This window comes from Protomyctophum bolini, assembly GCF_963924005.1.
Source record: "Protomyctophum bolini genome assembly, chromosome: 6".
Lineage (NCBI taxonomy): Eukaryota > Metazoa > Chordata > Actinopteri > Myctophiformes > Myctophidae > Protomyctophum > Protomyctophum bolini.
In genome coordinates, this window is record NC_137867.1 from 42952774 (window position 1) to 42971245 (window position 18472).

At 43.8% G+C, this 18472-nt stretch overlaps 1 protein-coding gene across 1 annotated transcript; it reads left to right on the plus strand.

Moving 5' to 3' along the window:
- Positions 1-1475: 1475 nt before the first annotated feature.
- On the plus strand, positions 1476-15595 carry ppef2a (protein phosphatase with EF-hand domain 2a; the record flags this gene model as incomplete). Its single annotated transcript, XM_080765816.1, has 16 exons — positions 1476-1609; positions 2457-2596; positions 3311-3380; positions 3773-4103; positions 4993-5107; positions 6013-6059; positions 6939-7105; positions 8384-8420; positions 8756-8905; positions 9689-10069; positions 10901-11086; positions 11764-11906; positions 12713-12819; positions 13371-13540; positions 13797-13884; positions 15032-15595. The coding sequence occupies 16 exons, from the start codon at positions 1476-1478 to the stop codon at positions 15283-15285; spliced, it is 2520 nt and encodes an 839-aa protein (XP_080621942.1). The 3' UTR covers positions 15286-15595.
- Between the last annotated feature and the right edge of the window lie 2877 nt (positions 15596-18472).

Sequence of the window (18472 nt, forward strand, 5' to 3'; positions counted from 1 at the left end):
GATCTTGTCAATCCTTTTCTTTTCTGTTTTTGTGCTCTCAATAATATTATGTGCATGTATACTATTTATTTGTTGTTATTATTATTGATAGTTTAAAAATAAAAGTGCATGCATGATTCAAGGTACTCATTGTTGGGTTAGGCATAGCCTAATGGCAGGCAATACTTTTGCATGGGGGGCCGGGGGCTTCTGACAGACAAACTGGAACACTGTAAAATTGAAGCTAAAAAATGGGATACGCTTTCCTGAATTCGGCAACCCAGCTGAAAATGTATTTTCTGTTTACTATAAAGCTGGAGAGAGGGGAAAACCTCCGTTACTGAACAAACACTATAGCACTGACTATCAGAATATAGAGCTATATCCTTTTTAACAAAACACTTTTTGCTAACAAAAAAGATATCACTTACCCTACCTATAACTGTTGTTAGATTTTAATGACATGCGGAAAACATGGGGCCTATAGTGGGCAGGATATAGCATCAGCAAAAATAAATGAAAAAGCACAAATAGAAAAAAAAGGGAGTGGGGAATCATACTGCAAAATCTAAGGTGACTTTGTTTAGGCCAAATTACATCTAAGGATTAGAATAGTTTAACATATAGTACACAATATTCATTCTACAACATAATTATATGTCAATAATAGCCTTTGTTCCGAATGTCAGTATACTTTGGGTGGTTCCTTCAAGCCTACGGCCAGTAGAGGTGAACTATAATAGGTGTGAAGTGATCCAGTGGAATACATGAGGAAGGCCTTAGTTTATCGAAAACAAAGACACAACACTAACAACTTAGAAAATAAGCTGTAATCTAAAACAGGCTATTTGCTTGACCTATGTCAATTGCTATCGGTTTTTTCCCAGTACCATTATCCATAAAGACACGTCTAGTCGCTTCAAGTCATTAGCCAAACTAATCCACTTGTGGCTCAGTGCCTGTGTTATGCGATCACACCAAGGACTAAAGACCAAACAAGCTTTAGTAGCATACACCACAGACCAAAAGGAGAAGCACACATGAAGCCTGCTAGTTCTGTCATTCAGACAACTAAACGTGACTGGTCGAAAGACCAGTCACTGGTGGAAGATGAAACAGAACAAATGCATCGTTGAGATGGAACATTGACAGCCAAAGAACTTGGGAACGTGTTGACTTGACAGATAAAGTGACCACGTAAGTACACTATATATATCTCATGGGTGGTTCTTCTAGTTTCTGATTACGACAGTGTATTTTATTTCCCTGCGGAGATGTCTGTGTAAATAAGAACCTGACAAATGTCCTGGAACAGGAAAGTGAAGTGGTTCCATCTGATTACATTTGTTTTAAGTTGATCTACCAAATATAAATGCACTGACTTAATGGAACCATGAAGATCATGTTGTGTTTACATTCTCCGCTTAATATGGGCATTCAAAATTGACATAAAAAAACCAAAATGCAAATAGTTAAATAGTTTAACCTTTGTAGAAATGACCGGGTCTCCCTCTCCTGAAGGATTGAGGACAATCAGGGAGGTTATAAGAGTCATCCGGGAGATAACAGGATTATACGACTTCCGGCCTCCTGTTTTCCTCTTGCAGTGCACGTCCACTGTTGTGCTGACGTGATGTATGTTTTTGTGCTTTGACCAGGAACAGCCATGGGATGTGGCGTCTCAAAATCCAAAGAGTTCTTCAAACAAGAAGAAAAAGGTAACATGGACATGGACACAGAGGCCAAAAACCTCATTCAGAGAGAGGTCTATTGAGTGGCATCTACATGAATTACAGAACATGCTTTTGTATAGCAGTAATGGCTCAGAGCCTCTGCCTGATGACCCAAAAGCGTATCTCCCCCAGCCAGGGGGACATTTCCCTTTAGGCTAGTGGTTAAGATGTTGACTCTCCATGCGGGAGACCCAGGTTTGATTCCTGGCCCTGGCCGTTACACTTTGTGAGGGCCCATCTCACGATCAGAAAGAGGTCTCATGACCTACTGTCCAGTATGTTTAGCCTATAACCTCTAACCAAAGGTATTTCTTGTTTCTCTTCTCTGCCCCTTTACATACATCATAGCTCCTGTCCCAGGTAAATGCTCACCACAATCTTGATCTTGATTGCCAAATATTTATTTAGAGTGCTTGAGTGTTTTGAGTGTTTCATTTAATAATCTGCGGACTCTGTTTTTCTCCTATCATCTATCTGCTGCATTTAGCATTACCATGTAAGCCACACCTCCACACCTTGTTTGTGTTGTTGTCGTTGTCTGTCATTGCGTAGCATGTAGTCATTGTAGTGTGTAGCAGAGCTCTAGATTGGCTAAAGGTATTAGGCTGCTAGCCAAGTTTGGGAAACAGGACCATTAGCTCTGTGCAAAACTGGAGTCCCGGGTTTCCTTAAGGTGTCAGGTGGCATACCCAATTCTTGTTCTGGGTCATTATCCCATAAGCCTAATATCTCCCCTGTCCATAGGGAGATTCCCTCTTACGAGGTTAGTGGTTTAGTTCCCTGGTGGTTTAGTTTAGTGTCCCTTTCCGACGCAGAAGACCTAGGCTTGAATCTTGGATACACATTTCTGCGGTCGAAACGAAGCTATGGGAAACAGGAAATGGGTAATGGGCATGGCACCTTCGGGAAACCCTGGACTTCATGAACAGAGCCTATAGCCTGTGCCAGATCTACAGTATAGCTATAGCTCGTTCTTTCTCGTAGAAGATTTTTTTTATAGATGAAATAAAATATTGTCTATCATAGAAAAAAAGCAATCGTTAGTTTAGTGATGAAAAGCAAACTGGCAATACTTGTAGCCATAGATACAGTATAGGATACAGAGTAGCTTAACCCATTTTGGGCGGGAACCCCTTTTGGTGTTTTAACTAAGCATTGTGTTATACTTTAGCTATTGAAAAATAGCAGATCTACAAGTTCATAGCGCGCCACCGAGTGGCGCGCTATGAGCTTGTAGATCTGCCATTTTTGAAAAATCGTAAAAATGCGGCACACATCTTTGAATATATATTCTTTCAGAGCAAACGTTTTTTTATTTAGCTCCATTTTTGAAAAATCGTAAAAACACATCTTTGAATATATATTCTTTCAGAGCGAACGTTTTTTTCTTTTTTCGACGTCAGGCCTAAATGCCAAATGGGTTAAATTATGAGTAATTTGACTCCTTCATGATGAATGACCAAATAGACCCGTTTGGTTTCATTTCTACACTCCGACACTTGATAACAGGACGTGGGCATATAGCTATACATGTCACTTGTAACTCTTGAGTTCCAGTGTGGTACTGTACATGTACTGTACGTGCTCTTATGTTGCAGCTATAAAGGCCGCCGTGCTCATCCAGCGGTGGTACCGACAGTATGTAGCGCGCACAGAGGTGAGACGCAGGTACACCTGGCACATCTTCCAATCTATGGAGTACTCTGGCGAACAGTCGCAGATAAAGGTGAGAAAGGCCCCACACGCACGCACGTGTACACATACACGCACACACAATCCACATTAGGTCTCGTCTTCAATGATACTAGAACAGCAATTCCCAACCTCTGGGCCAGGGCCCGCTCGTATACAAGTGGGCCCCCAAATCATTGGCAAAAGACTTTAGTAACTATAGTATAGCATTATTGACGGACAGTGTCATGCACCGAAAACAGCACACTGCGACGCGTTGTTGGCTTGTAGATCTGCTATTTGCGGCGCGATACACAGCCAAGTACTATAAAACTTGAGACTTCATAAGCCATGAGCTCAACCATCATCTCTATTCCTTTTTCATGCAGCTGTACAATTTCCTTGGCTACCTTATGGACAACTTCACACCGTCTAGCAATGAACGTAAGAGTACCGTTCGTTCTCTTACCTTTTCTCTTATCTTTCATAATTTCGAGCCTACATTCGTACAGTCCCTCTCTGAAACCATTTGTTGGCCTTCCAGGGAACCTGATCTGTCACATCTTCCGAGAGAACGACGTTTGCCGGGACGCTGAATGGGAGAGGCACTTCGATTACAAGAACATAGAGGTTCCAGAGGTCTACTCGGGGCCTCACCTGGAATTTCCACTTACCGTGGATCAAGTGACGCAACTTGTTGATGCCTTCAGGAACAAGAGAGTAGGTGCACCTCAACACCTGCATGCTTCATGAGTTTATGAAATGGTTGATAGTTTGGAATCATTGTGGCAACTACAATTTTAGTTGGTACTTAGTACACAACAAGCCACGACAAAGTAACTGACAAGCAGATCTTTTCCACAGGTCAGTATTATGGTTATAACATGACCATTAAATATCTGTAGCTAAATCCGATTTGCAATATTGGCTACTCTATTGTCCACTTTTCCACACACTGGTGTCAAATTCTTTTAGTTTCATTTGATCTCTCATTGGCACAGAAATGATATCGATCAGGTCATTGGAAATCGTTTTTCCTTTCTCACCATCAAACAAACTATGGTAAATGTTATCACATTTACTTTACTATACTTGAAAGAATTGTATGGTTGTAAGAAGGGTATTTGCTGGTTGTATATCACCCTTACACCAGTGTGCCTATTAGAGCACCAGGACCAGACTGGCTTGTGGTTTCACATGGTATATATTTATTGAGGATGACATGGAGTGATGATTTTAACTGCACAAACTTGGGCATAAACAAACAATACGCAAAAAGGACAACAGATAGAAAGGAGCAAACTTACGTGTACATAATGCATCAACTTGTGGCACAACTGTCAGGGTTCCCACAGTACTTCTCTGATAGAGGGCAAAACTGTTTGTGAGGTTACCACCTGGGCCTGCCAGCCGCAGGTGTGCCTAACTAGTAATTAGTATAGGGCCCCACCCACCACTAGAGGAGGAATGAGGTGATCAGCTCCCACTCCACCCCACTCTCAGCTAGAGAGTGAGGGGATTTCGTAGGCCTACAATACTTGATCTCAGTACGACAAATGAGGACCAAACCCCAATGTTCTTGACCCTAACCAAGCCTCTGTCCCAGCAGCAGCTACACTCTCGCTACGTCCTCCAGCTTCTCCTAGAAACATGGAAGGTGCTTCGCATGATGCCAAATATCAGCCGGGTCTTTACCTGCAACACTAAGGAAATAACCATTTGTGGTGAGTTTAGAAGAAATCTTATAAGTTTTCAGGAATGTCAGTGGTACTCAAACCACTTCATGTCAAGGACCCGCGGAATTATATGCATTTGGCTGCTGACCTGCATCTAAAAATATTTTGTTCCAGGGACCACCAGAAGCAAAGATTTGAGTTACAAATGTTTGCTTTAAAATATATACAAATGATTTGCACAAAACAGTTTTGCGAAACAAGCTCATAGCTTGGTGCCGTGCTATGATCTGCTATTTCTGACCGTACAACGTTGGTGGAAAGCCTGGTGACGGTGAGTGGTGACACGAGGTTAGTCCAACGGTAAAGGAAATGCAAAAACGTTATTAACAACTCAGTAGGCTACACACGTGCGCACTGTTTAAACTTCAAAAGTTAAAAATAACGTTTAAAGTGGTTAAAAGAGATAGGCGAATAGTTATATAGTTACAGTGCTTGTTGACCAGCTCAGTGGCCTTGTGGTTAGAGTGTCCACCCTGAGACTGGGAGGTCGGGTTCAATCCCTGGCCGGGTCATACCAAAGACTCTGAAAATGGGACCCAATGCCTCCCTGCTTGACAGTTGACACTCCGCATCAAGGGTTGGATTGGGGGTCCCTGCAACATACTATAGCGTCATGTCCAGGTGTACTTGTACATCAAGCTGCCTCACACTACAGAAACAGGAGATTGGCAAGGCTACACAAAAAGCACTTACAGTGCACTTGCAGTGCTTGTGGTGTACACTTACTGTACAGTGCTTGTTGTTGGGCAGCCCTTACTAATACTGGGGAGTCATACTTTGAATAAAGCTTTGCTGGACGGAGCATCGTTGACATGAATAATGTACTGTACTGTACATAATACTGTCTAGTTGTAGTTGTCTAATTTATTCATGACAGCTTCATTTCATTATAGGGGACTTGCATGGGCAACTGGATGACTTGCTGTTGATATTCTACAAGGTAAATGTGTTGTAATCTTTTAATGTGGAACTTTATGAAATGCAAAGCACCTCCGCTGAATAATAGTTTTATGTATCAAGTTTTTTTTTTTAATGGTTTTTTTTGTGGCTTTCACCTTTATTTTATTTTTTATTCTTTATGGCGGGACAGTAGGCTGACAGGAAATGGGGAGAGAGATGGGGGGAAGACATGCAGTAAAGGCCGTTTTGATCAGCAGTCGAACCCGCGGCACACTGCCAGACTGGATTACCAGCCAAGGTGCCTGGACCACTGAGCCATGGCCCAGGGCTTATGTATCATTTGTAAGGCATACGGTTTTTGATCAGCCCTAATGGAAATCATGAAAAATAGGAATAAGCCTTCTTTGCTCAGATACAAAACATATATATTACTACAGGAGGACTATTTAGCAATAACACCCTCAAATTGTTTCAAAGCCTTTGTAAATTGCTGCTCAGGTGACGCAGGCTAGGGTGGGCTCCATTTTTGTCACCGCTAAAACCCCTTATCCCTAAACTTCTTTGCCTTTTTTTTTTTACTAGCCTACTATGTTGAAAACAATTTTTGAATAGTTAACGTGGCCAGTCTACAAGCACACAACGTGTCAATGTAGATTGGCTAGGCTAGTTGAACTATTCAAAAATGGAGCCCTGCTATAGGTTTGAATCCTCCCTCCATGGTGCCTCCATCTTGGCTGGCTGTCCATAGGAAGGCGATTAATTTACTGCCTGTACAGTATGTTGTTCAAAGCACATGTTTAGTGGGGTTTTGTGGACTTGGAAGAACTGTTTCATTGCACGTATTTCATTCTCCTGGTGACACTCCTCACTGTCAGATGACCGTTTCGGACCATTAATACGGCTGTGTTGTCATCTTTAGAATGGCATGCCGTCCTTGGAGAAGCCGTATATATTTAACGGGGACTTTGTGGACAGAGGAAAAGACTCCATCGAGATCCTTCTCATTCTCTTCTCCTTCCTGATACTGTATCCTCGCGATGTGCAACTCAACCGAGGAAACCATGAGGACCACATGGTCAACCTGAGGTAAGATGGCCGTTACTTACAGCCCATACAGATCGAAGCATTTCAAAACAGCATATAAACCACTTAAAGCGGCATCCCCCATTACCTTTTTGACCAAGCTGTATGATACAACTGCATTGTCTGCATTTGGTTAGCCTGCCCCAGCGTGTGTAATTTGAATTTCTGGTCTAGAGCGGCGGGTCTATAGAGGGGCGCCCGCCCCTCTCCTCAACAACCCCCGATATAGAGCACAGCGGAGAACACCGATTTGGAACGACGCCCCTCTGCAATGTTAGGCCTGTTGGTTAACGAAATACAAGATTCACTGTCACTCCTATGCCACTTTTGCTGTCTCGTTTGCCCAGGCTTTTTTTTTTTAAGCGATCCCCGAGGATAGGTTGACCTATCTTCTATTGAGAAATGTATATCCTCCTGTGGCTAGGCAGGACCACTATGGGTTTGTAATTGCATAAAGCTCACAAGCACGATATATACCCTGCCCAAACGGGCTTTCTGCTTAGCAGAGAATTTGGTCCCGGTTTGGAACGAAAAGGTACGGATTGCAGCTTTAAGACAGATTTATGGCTTTGTTATATGACGATGCTGTAGTGTACAGTGACAATAGCCGATCTACAAGTTCACAGCGCTTATAGATCAGCTATTTTTGAAAAAGGTCTATAATGCCTATAATGACAGAGTCGAATTGATGAAATGCCCTGGATCTCTTTGTGCAGTTCCCGTTAACGTTTATGCTATCTCACTGGCACTGCACAAATAAGAAAACATTCATGTCACGGTGGCAGAATGACTGAACCCAAAATGCAGAGGCAAAACAAGGCAGCAAGGCAAGCACAGGCAAACTCAGGGAAGCCCAAAAGGCCAAACATTTCAAAAAGTACAAAGCTAAATCCAAAAAGGCAAAACTAAACTAAACTAAACACAAGGCAAAACACAGGAAGTCCAAAAAAATACAAAACCTTACAGAACGAGATATTCCAGGTACAGGAGAATCACAGGAAACATCCAAGTAGCGCACCACCGGACAATGGCTTATGTTCTGACGGTGTGAGTGTGGCATGAGTCCAGTTTTATAGTGAGCAGGTGTTCACAGGTTTGTATTGTGGGCATGGCTGGGCTGGGGATGGAGTGGGAACAGGTGTGTGACAATGACTGACAGTAGGAATGGTGAGTGGGAGTGGCTGACGGGGAGACATGGTCTGTAGACTATATGACACATTCATATTCTTTCCATTTCAGTCGAGTCATTCCATTTCTTTCCTTTCATGTACTCTGTTTTAGGTATGGCTTCACTAAGGAGGTGTTGACTAAATACAGGGTAAGTTTATATCACATGGATTTGTAACCAGAAATACTTTGACATATTATCCCTTTTACTTTGTTTACCATTTAGATTTAGGTCCTTATCCTCATGCAGTGGGATACCAACATAGGAATCACAAACTATAAACTGCAGGAGTCAACATCGCCTAAACGCCCTCAACTGCAATTCATAGCTTCTTTAATAAATTCTCTCTCTCTCTCTCTCTCTCTCTCTCTCTCTCTCTCTCTCTCTCTCTCTCTCTCTCTCTCTCTCTCTCTCTCTCTCTCTCTCTCTCTCTCTCTCTCTCTCTCTCTCTCTCTCTCTCTCTCTCTCTCTCTCTCTCTCTCCAGATGCATGGCAAACGTATCTTGAAGTTGTTGCAGAAGATCTTCAGCTGGTTACCCTTAGCGACAACCATTGACCAAAAGGTGGTGGTTCTTCATGGAGGAATTTCAGACACCACAGACCTCAATGTCATCGCTAGAGTGGACAGACACAAAGTAAGGACCCTTACATTTAGACCACAGACCTCAATGTCATCGCTAGAGTGGACAGACACAAAGTAAGGACCCTTACATTTAGACCACAGACCTCAATGTCATCGCTAGAGTGGACAGACACAAAGTAAGGACCCTTACATTTAGACCACAGACCTCAATGTCATCGCTAGAGTGGACAGACACAAAGTAAGGACCCTTACATTTAGACCACAGACCTCAATGTCATCGCTAGAGTGCAGGACAGACACAAAGTAAGGACCCTTACATTTAGACCACAGACCTCAATGTCATCGCTAGAGTGGACAGACACAAAGTAAGGACCCTTACATTTAGACCACAGACCTCAATGTCATCGCTAGAGTGCAGGACAGACACAAAGTAAGGACCCTTACATTTAGACCACAGACCTCAATGTCATCGCTAGAGTGCAGGACAGACACAAAGTAAGGACCCTTACATTTAGACCACAGACCTCAATGTCATCGCTAGAGTGGACAGACACAAAGTAAGGACCCTTACATAGATATTGAAAAGAGAGATGGCAAATCCACATCCAAAGAATTACGTCTGCACGCAGGTTTTCAAATGTTCTAATCTGAATGTTTGGATTCTGTAATAGGTTTGTTTTAATCATACAGTGAAGTGAAACAGATCTGACTATTGATTTACTGTATAATGGCGAAGGAATATATATATTTTTAGTTGAGGAAATCTCAATAAAACAGGTGTGGAAGTGGTTTAAGGTGTGAGATAATAAACAAACGTCCTGTTCTCACCTGCCAGTACGTCTCCTGTCTGAGGCCTCCGAAGAAGCGGAACCAGAGCTTGGCCGGCATGTCTGTGGACTCCGACAGCACAGACGGCGCCGTGGACGTGGGGTCTGCCAAAAAGATGCTGGCCCGGCAGTCGTCCCTCAACACCAACACCAACGCCAAATCCATGGGAGGACACCGCGACAGCTTCCATAACCGATCGCTCCAGGACTTGTCCCCGCGCGTGCAAAAGCTGAATGTGGAGGACGAACTTGAGGTTCGACGGCGGCAGGCCGGCCTTCACACGCCCGGTTTCAGCCAGTCGCAGGAGCAGCTCAACGCCTCCCTCTCCGCTGACTCGTGCCTAGAGTCCACGGATGTATGTGACAGCGTCACGGACGAGTGGAAACAGGTGACTGGATATACTTTTTAATAAAACAGAACAAAACAAAAGACATATTGCTGCAGGGCGCAGGCTATACTGAGCCATTATCATCCCATTGACATCGTTACTAGGGGTGTAACGATACAGTAACTGCATCGGAAAATAAATCAATCGATATTTCAACAATAGAAGTATATCGATATGTAAATAGCATAATATCGTATCGTTTGACTTTGTATCGTAGCCTATTGTTTTGCAATGCAAATAATCAGCATTAAATCATTTTGCAATGCAAATAATCGATTGTATCGACACTAAGTGCGTTGTATTTAACAATTTAAAGAGGAAAAAGAAAAAGAGGGTTTTAATTACTTTCCATTAAATATCGCTACACTTGGTCTATCGATAAATGTGTATATTCTGTATATTCACGTTTCACAAAGGTTTGATCTCTTTGCTAAATTGCTGCTGTATCGATTTTAAATCATTGAATCTTCCATGTATCGTATCGTCAACCATGTATCGTGATGCGTATCGTATATCGCTGTTAAAATGTATTGTTACACCCCTACTTGTTACAGAAAAACAGCTGAAACCTCCAGTTTCAGCCATTCACAGACACTTCGGTCCACCAATTTCAATTGAATCACTTTAAAGTTCCCCAGGGCTCTACACTAGACCTGCTTCTTCTTCAGGAAATCGACTCACCAAAAGTAGCAAGATCACAATGTGTCGCAGTCTCGCAGAGTAGGTTGTTCGGTTCCCAGAATAGGGGTTCGGTTCGTGTCCAGCTAGTACAGCATACTGTAACTCCAATGGATCCTCATCCATGACGTCATCCTGCATGTGTGCCACCAGATCCTGGACGTGCTGTGGAGCGACCCCATGAGCCAGAACGGCTGCGTTCCCAACGAGGTGAGGGGCGGCGGCTGCTACTGGGGCCCCGACGTCACCGAGGCCTTCCTCAACCGACACAACCTCCAGTTCATCATCCGCTCCCACGAGTGTAAGCAGGAGGGCTATGAGTTCTGCCACAACCGCAAGGTGAGCAGAGAGAGAGAGCGAGAGAGAGAGAGAGAGAGAGGGAGGGGGGGGGGGTAAAAATGACATTTGGCCCAGATAGGGATGGGAACCGCAGTTCTGGAGCTAGGGAGTCAGGGCCGCTGTGTTTGGAAACAAGCTTGCTCTCCCCTTCCTTTGCCAGTCTTGGGTTTGCGTGGATGTTGCCCTGTGATGCTTTGTGAGTTTGTAGATCTGCTATTCTTGGTCCGGTAGGACATCTGTGCCTCGCTATAAATCAGGGATTATATCTTGTGTCTGAATGAAAGTACATTCTGCGATGTGGACAAGAATCTGTGATGGGATGATGTGGGTCCTGTTCATGTAGGATGATGGTGGAAGTATCTATGGCAATAGAAGAAATTAATTTCCAGTGGTGTACACGTGTAAAGTACTTCATTAGAGTACTTAAGTAGTCTTTGTATCTATACTTTATTTGCGTTTTTACTCTTACAGTAGATTTAGTGTGAACTACTACAAATTATTAGTGGCAAATGTCTTACTCAAAGGTATGGTTTTAAAGTACTTCATCATCCACCCCTGATGATATCCATGACTGATTGGTATATAATGTGTAATGAGGTGTCTGGTCTGGGTCTGTAAACTATTTGGTCCCAAATGCGCTCTGTGTGGTTTGTTTTTTCCTGCTTCTTTTCTTTTAGGTCATTACCTTGTTTTCTGCATCCAACTACTATGAAGAGGGGAGTAACAGGGGGGCCTACATCAGAATTGGGCCAGACCTTCTGCCACATGTGGTCCAGTACCAGGCCAGCAGTATGACCAGAGAGCTCACTGTCAGGCGAAGGTAAACTAGAACCGCACTTTTTAATTATCATTATAATATTTTTGTTATACTTTATTAGATTAGAACTGTAAACAGCACGGAACACCCCTGAGGGAAATGGATATCACAAACTCCTGGGGAGTTGTTTCCATTGTGGTCCTATGGCTTTAATGCTTACTCTATACTGATACTCTGTCCTTGACTAACCTCGCCTCACCAGGCTTTCCACCTCGGAGGAAAGCCTGGTCTCTGTTCCAAAAGTGCCGTGTGAACCGGTCTGGAGCGGATGACATCGTTACGTCGTGTTGTAGTATTGTTTTGTAGTCATCAGGCAGGAACACTCAAAGAGAACTTCCTTTTCCCTCAAACCGGAAGAATAACAATAAAAGCTCTCGTAGCCTGTAGCTTTTATTGAGAAAAATCAGTTTGAGGGAAAAGGAAGTTCCGGAAGATTGATATGATGACTACAAAACAATACTACAACATGACGTATAGCGATATCATCCGCTCCTGACTGGTTCATAAACCTGAAATGGAATGGTGCCCAGGCTAGTCCCCCCACACACACACACACACACACACACACACACACACACACACACACACACACACGCACACAGCAACACTGAGCATGACCTATAGTCAACAAATGACGGGTTAATCCTAGTGACGCATAGGTAGAGAGCAAAGACAACAATGTACTGCCTCAGAGAAACTAGGCAAACATCAATAGCATCTGTCTAAACAACATGCTATCTAAATGGTCTGGAAAAAAACAAATCAAAATAACACAAACATGTGAATATGTGGTTTGATCTTTTCTACAGCCAGGGGCGTACGGAGCACTCAGCCCTCACGGTCCTGCGGGAGCAGCTGTTTGCGCACAAGTCCGACCTCATGGGTGCCTTCCAGAACTCGGACAAAGAGAACACAGGTGTGTCGTGTGCATTTCACCTTCAAATTCAGTCTCCGGAAGATCACGTTTTACTTTGTTTTGTGTCTCAGCCATACCACCCTACTTATATGTACGTCCAGGGAGGAAGTAATGTGAGCGCTCTCTCAATAGTAGATCTACAGAAACTGTTTCATGTTAAACTTAAGTTCCTTAATTAAGCGCTTAACCAACCACTAACCAATTAACTAACCAATTAACCCTGGCGTCCTTATTTTTGGGCAACTGTTCCAAAATGGACTGAACGTCGCCACATTTATTGTGCACTAAGTACCTCCACTATTTGTTTGCCCACATACAGTACAGTAGGTTTTATACTTTCTGAAATATTTCACTTACAATTTTATAATGGCAGCCATTGGACTCTGATCAGGCTGATCAAACTTGGAGTCATACATCATAGATACAGTACGCTTAACGCTTAATAGACAACAGACGGCATAGACGACTGATGCCATTTTTGTCCAAAGTGCCCTCAATTCCAGCCCCTGCCTCTCTAACACTCTCTGCACGTCCCTTTCGCTGCACATTAGGCCTCGTGTCTCTGACCGACTGGGCGTCTGCGGTGGAGAGTGTGATGCACCTGGGCCTGCCCTGGAGAATGCTGCGCACTCAGCTGGTCACCACCTGCAAGACCAGCGACGGCATGCTGAACTACAACCAGTGGTTCGATGAACTGTCTATCAGAGAGCCAAGCACAGATGTAATGACAATGACAATACCTAATAACTGTGCACATATAGTTACTGGATATTGTTATGATAATTTTTTTTGTTATATAGAACATTCTAAAATTGCTGATACAAGCTCAGCAATGATGATGTGATGTGACTTGTTATGAATATGATATTGTAGCTAATTTTCTAAAGTAATTCATGCAGATACATTGTTAAAGAAAATCTTTGAAAAGGTTTTGGTGGTTAAAATCCTCTTTGTGTTCCCTATGTTGTGTCATTCAGCACATTGAAAACAGTTTGCTGGAGACCCTGTACAAGCACCGCTCCACCCTGGAGACCATATTCAGAGTAGTGGACAAGGACAACTCAGGTAAAACAAACAACATATTACCAAAAACACATCAAAAGGAATAGTACAGATTAATTTATCTTGTTTTGATAAGATACCAGCTAGTTTATCAAGACAATCTTTGTATGCTACAGGGAATCTGTTACTCCGCTTTAAAATAAATTGGCACAGAAAGCACTAAAGCAGTAATTTCTTAAAAATATTTATATTGCCAAGCAGCAAACTAAACTGCAAAGGAGGGAGGCAGGACATCTGCTTTATTTTCTATTTTCTACACAGCGCTTCCGGTTTCAGCGCTTCAAATGGTACTGTACACCACTGTAAACCAAAATTCTGTGAGCCAACAAGTCTGGCTTGAGAGACTGGATACCAGCTAGATGATTCCCTTTGTGTCCATTTGTATCGCTAAAGCTTCCAGTGGACATGTCTCAAATAACTACCGTACACATGAGACAAATTGTTGTGGATGGTGTTTCTAAATGTGCACTACCATTTGAAAGGCGTATCGGACACTTTGACTTAGGATGTGCAAACTAAACTAAACGATTCCTTTATAAAAAGCCATTCTTCTCTGGTAAACAACCTTGCGAGGCTGCTAATTGAGAGATGAGCCTCACATACGTATGTAAACTTGCCGTTTGTCTGCTGTGCAAATGGAGCTCATGCTGCAGTTAATCCACCTGTAAGCATGCCAGGTGGTGTCTTGCTGACTCGGCCCAGAGATAAGAGAGAGATTAACCCACTGATCTACTAAGCCCCCCACCTTTCCTCCCATCCCTCCTCCACAGTCTAGCTTCCCTTTCTTTTATCACTTTATTGTTGCTGTCAGGAGGAAACCTTTCACGTCCAAAACTATTACTTTTCAGGAAACCCGTGTCGCAGTGGATCCAATGTAGTTGGATCCAAAAACGCAAGATTGAACCCAGTTATTATCAATCCTGCATCGTTTTCCTTTTCTCTCCTGCAACAAGGTTTCTGTCTGACAGTGACAAATTGTGCACCCACCTCACTTCTCATTCTTTTCACTTCACCGACCCTCCTGTCTTTTCTCTGCATCCTCAACCCCATCCCCAACATCCTTTAATCTCTCCCTCTGCCAATGCTTTATCACCATGGAGGTTGCATTGCTTCCTATAACTTTTTCTCGTCTCCCCCGCCTCGACCAAAGGCTTCATCAGCATGGAGGACTTCCGGCAGACGTGGAAGCTGCTGAGCGTCTACCTGAAGATGGAGATCACGGACAAGGCCATCTCGGATCTGGCCGTCTCCATCGACAGAAACCACGACGGCAGGATCGACATAGACGAGTTCATGGAGGCGTTCCGCCTCACGGACAAGAAGAGCCGCATGGAGCGCGGCCGCAGCATGTTCATGGGCACCGCCCCCGACCTGACCCTGCTGGAGGGGGATCCCAACATATGACTTGTTCATGGGCACCGCCCCCCGACCTGACCCTGCTGGAGGGGGAACCCAACATATGACATGTTCATGGGCACCGCCCCCCGACCTGACCCTGCTGGAGGGGGATCCCAACATATGACATGTTCATGGGCACCGCCCCCCGACCTGACCCTGCTGGAGGGGGATCCCAACATATGACATGTTCATGGGCACCGCCCCCGACCTGACCCTGCTGGAGGGGGATCCCAACATATGACTTGTTCATGGGCACCGCCCCCCGACCTGACCCTGCTGGAGGGGGATCCCAACATATGACTTGTTCATGGGCACCGCCCCCCGACCTGACCCTGCTGGAGGGGGATCCCAACATATGACTTGTTCATGGGCACCGCCCCCCGACCTGACCCTGCTGGAGGGGGATCCCAACATATGACATGTTCATGGGCACCGCCCCCCGACCTGACCCTGCTGGAGGGGGATCCCAACATATGACATGTTCATGGGCACCGCCCCCCGACCTGACCCTGCTGGAGGGGGATCCCAACATATGACATGTTCATGGGCACCGCCCCCGACCTGACCCTGCTGGAGGGGGATCCCAACATATGACTTGTTCATGGGCACCGCCCCCCGACCTGACCCTGCTGGAGGGGGATCCCAACATATGACTTGTTCATGGGCACCGCCCCCCGACCTGACCCTGCTGGAGGGGGATCCCAACATATGACTTGTTCATGGGCACCGCCCCCCGACCTGACCCTGCTGGAGGGGGATCCCAACATATGACTTGAGTGACGCCACAATGCCGCGTGGACAACCAGGAACGTAATCCCGCTCATCGGCTAGATTACGGAGGAGGGAGAGCGCTGCCAAATTGAAGTAGCCGAGGCAAGCCGCTTGAGTGACGCACATTCAGATGTAGACGCACGCCGCCGCCTGACTGCCGAGCAGATTGGATGGGATTATGAAAGATCAGAGTTCACCCGGGTTCGGAAAGAGAGTACTCGGTTTGCACCGGTGGTGCAAAGTAACTAAGTACATTCACTCAAGTACTCACTGCTTAAGTATAATTTTGTGGAACAGTACTTTTACTTTACTTGAGTATTACTTTTTGTTTGACTCTTTATACTCTCAGGGGCAAATATTTTACTTTTTACTCCACTGCAATTATTTGACAACTTCAGTTACAAGTTTGTACATCGTTATTAGAAAACATTCATTAATCAATTAGGCCCCACTTTATACTTTTCAACAATAGACGATCTAAACTCACAACGTGTTGTAGCAGGGTTGGCAAGTTTCGGCTATTTTGAAAAGGGTTGACACATTTTGAAAGATTTTGAAAAACATTGTTAAGTCATTCATAATGACTACTTTATGCCATTGCTTTTGAAATTTTACTTAGTACAGAGTATTTCTACATTGCGGTATGTATGCTACTTTTTTGTGAGTGAAAATATGAGTAGTTCTTCCATATTCCAATACTGGTTGACACTGGTTGGCAATAAACATGTATGTTCTTAGGGAAATTAAGAACCTTTTCACTGAGAGACATTTAGAAACTGTTAACAGTTTTTCTAGGAAGGTAGAATTACCCTTGAAACTGCCACACTATATTTTGGTGTACAAACTACAAGTGAACTGATTGTAAATGTTGATTGTGCCTTAGTTTTTGGGATGGTCATTCTCAGATCTCAAGCCAGACCGCAATTATCAATTTATATTTGCTCGTTCAATATATATTACGGTAGGCTATAGTATTGGTGTACTAGAATCCGATATGTCCTCCCCAAAAATGTAATAAAATTGAAGCATAATGAGGAGAACAGAACTGTAAAGGATTTTGTAATACTTGATGAATCATGCATTCATCATCTTGATGATGAGAGAGAGAAAAGAAAGCCTGTTGTGATTATAAGTAGAATTGTAAGGATGTCAGACCCTGTCACATCAGGCCTCACAGCACTGAATGGCAGGGCTGTGTCACTCACAGGCCCTGCCATGGTACTACCAGTCCTGTCCCAGGGATGTAAGGACCGCCTGGCAAGGCTGAGGTGACAGGGCTGTGAAAGGCCCTGTCGTGACTCGTGATACTGACCATGATACTGACCATACTAACCATGATACTGACATGATGCTGACATGATACTGACAATGTTACACCAAGCTTTGGGGTTCAAGACCACCATTCGGCACCATTTTTGCGACGTGCATTTACATTTCTACACAGATTTAGAGGAAAATCTCATTTTAAACACTATAGGAATCTTGGATTATAGCCTACTGAGTAAAAGAAAACCAATAACTCCACAAATGTAACTATATTCATACAAAAGTTATAACACTGGTCAAGAAGAGCCACAACAACCCCCCAGCCTGCCCAAACAATCCAGTAGCATAGAAAAGTTAAACTAGATTTGATGGGGCTGTTATGTTGTTGATGTGCAAAAAACCAAAAAGAACAAACAATATAAAATACAAAATACAATATTCGATCTTCAAGCGCTCAAAAAAACACTAAAGGGACGTCTGAAAAGGCCGTGCCTGACGTGTCTTAGTAATTAATTTTCAATGAGAGGCTTGCGTTTATTTGGACACGCAGAGAAGTTGAGAGGCCACCTTAGTGGGCGACTAGACCTCGATTGTTCTCACGCTACGCATACCGCACCCCTCATGAGCTGCTGTGAAACCTGTGAATACACTTTATATACGGGCTTGCCTATGTCATCATCACGCAGTTTATTTTCCTTCTTTTTATTGGTCTTAACAGGGACACATCCATGCATACTGCACAAAACAGTAAAACACCTCAAACATGGACACTAGAATAGTGGTCCTCCAACGTTTTCATGTCTAGGCCCCGAGATTGATGTAGATGGCCACAGACCCATAGCTAAAAAGATATACCAGGGATCCCCATGAAGGAAGATTTGTGTTAATGTTGTTTTCATCGAGCCATCGGCCATTTTAATAGCAGATTTAAACTAAAAGCATTTTTAGTTTGAGATCTTCAAAAATAGCAGATCTACAACCTCATGTACATCACATAACGCACTATGAGCTTGTATATCTCATATCTGCACATTTTTCAAGTCCAATAACCCTCAATTGAGAACCACTGCTGTAGAAAGTAAAACACTCGACCTGACAGAGAATCTTTTAGTTTGAGATCTTCAAAAATAGCAGATCTATACTGCCTCATAGCACG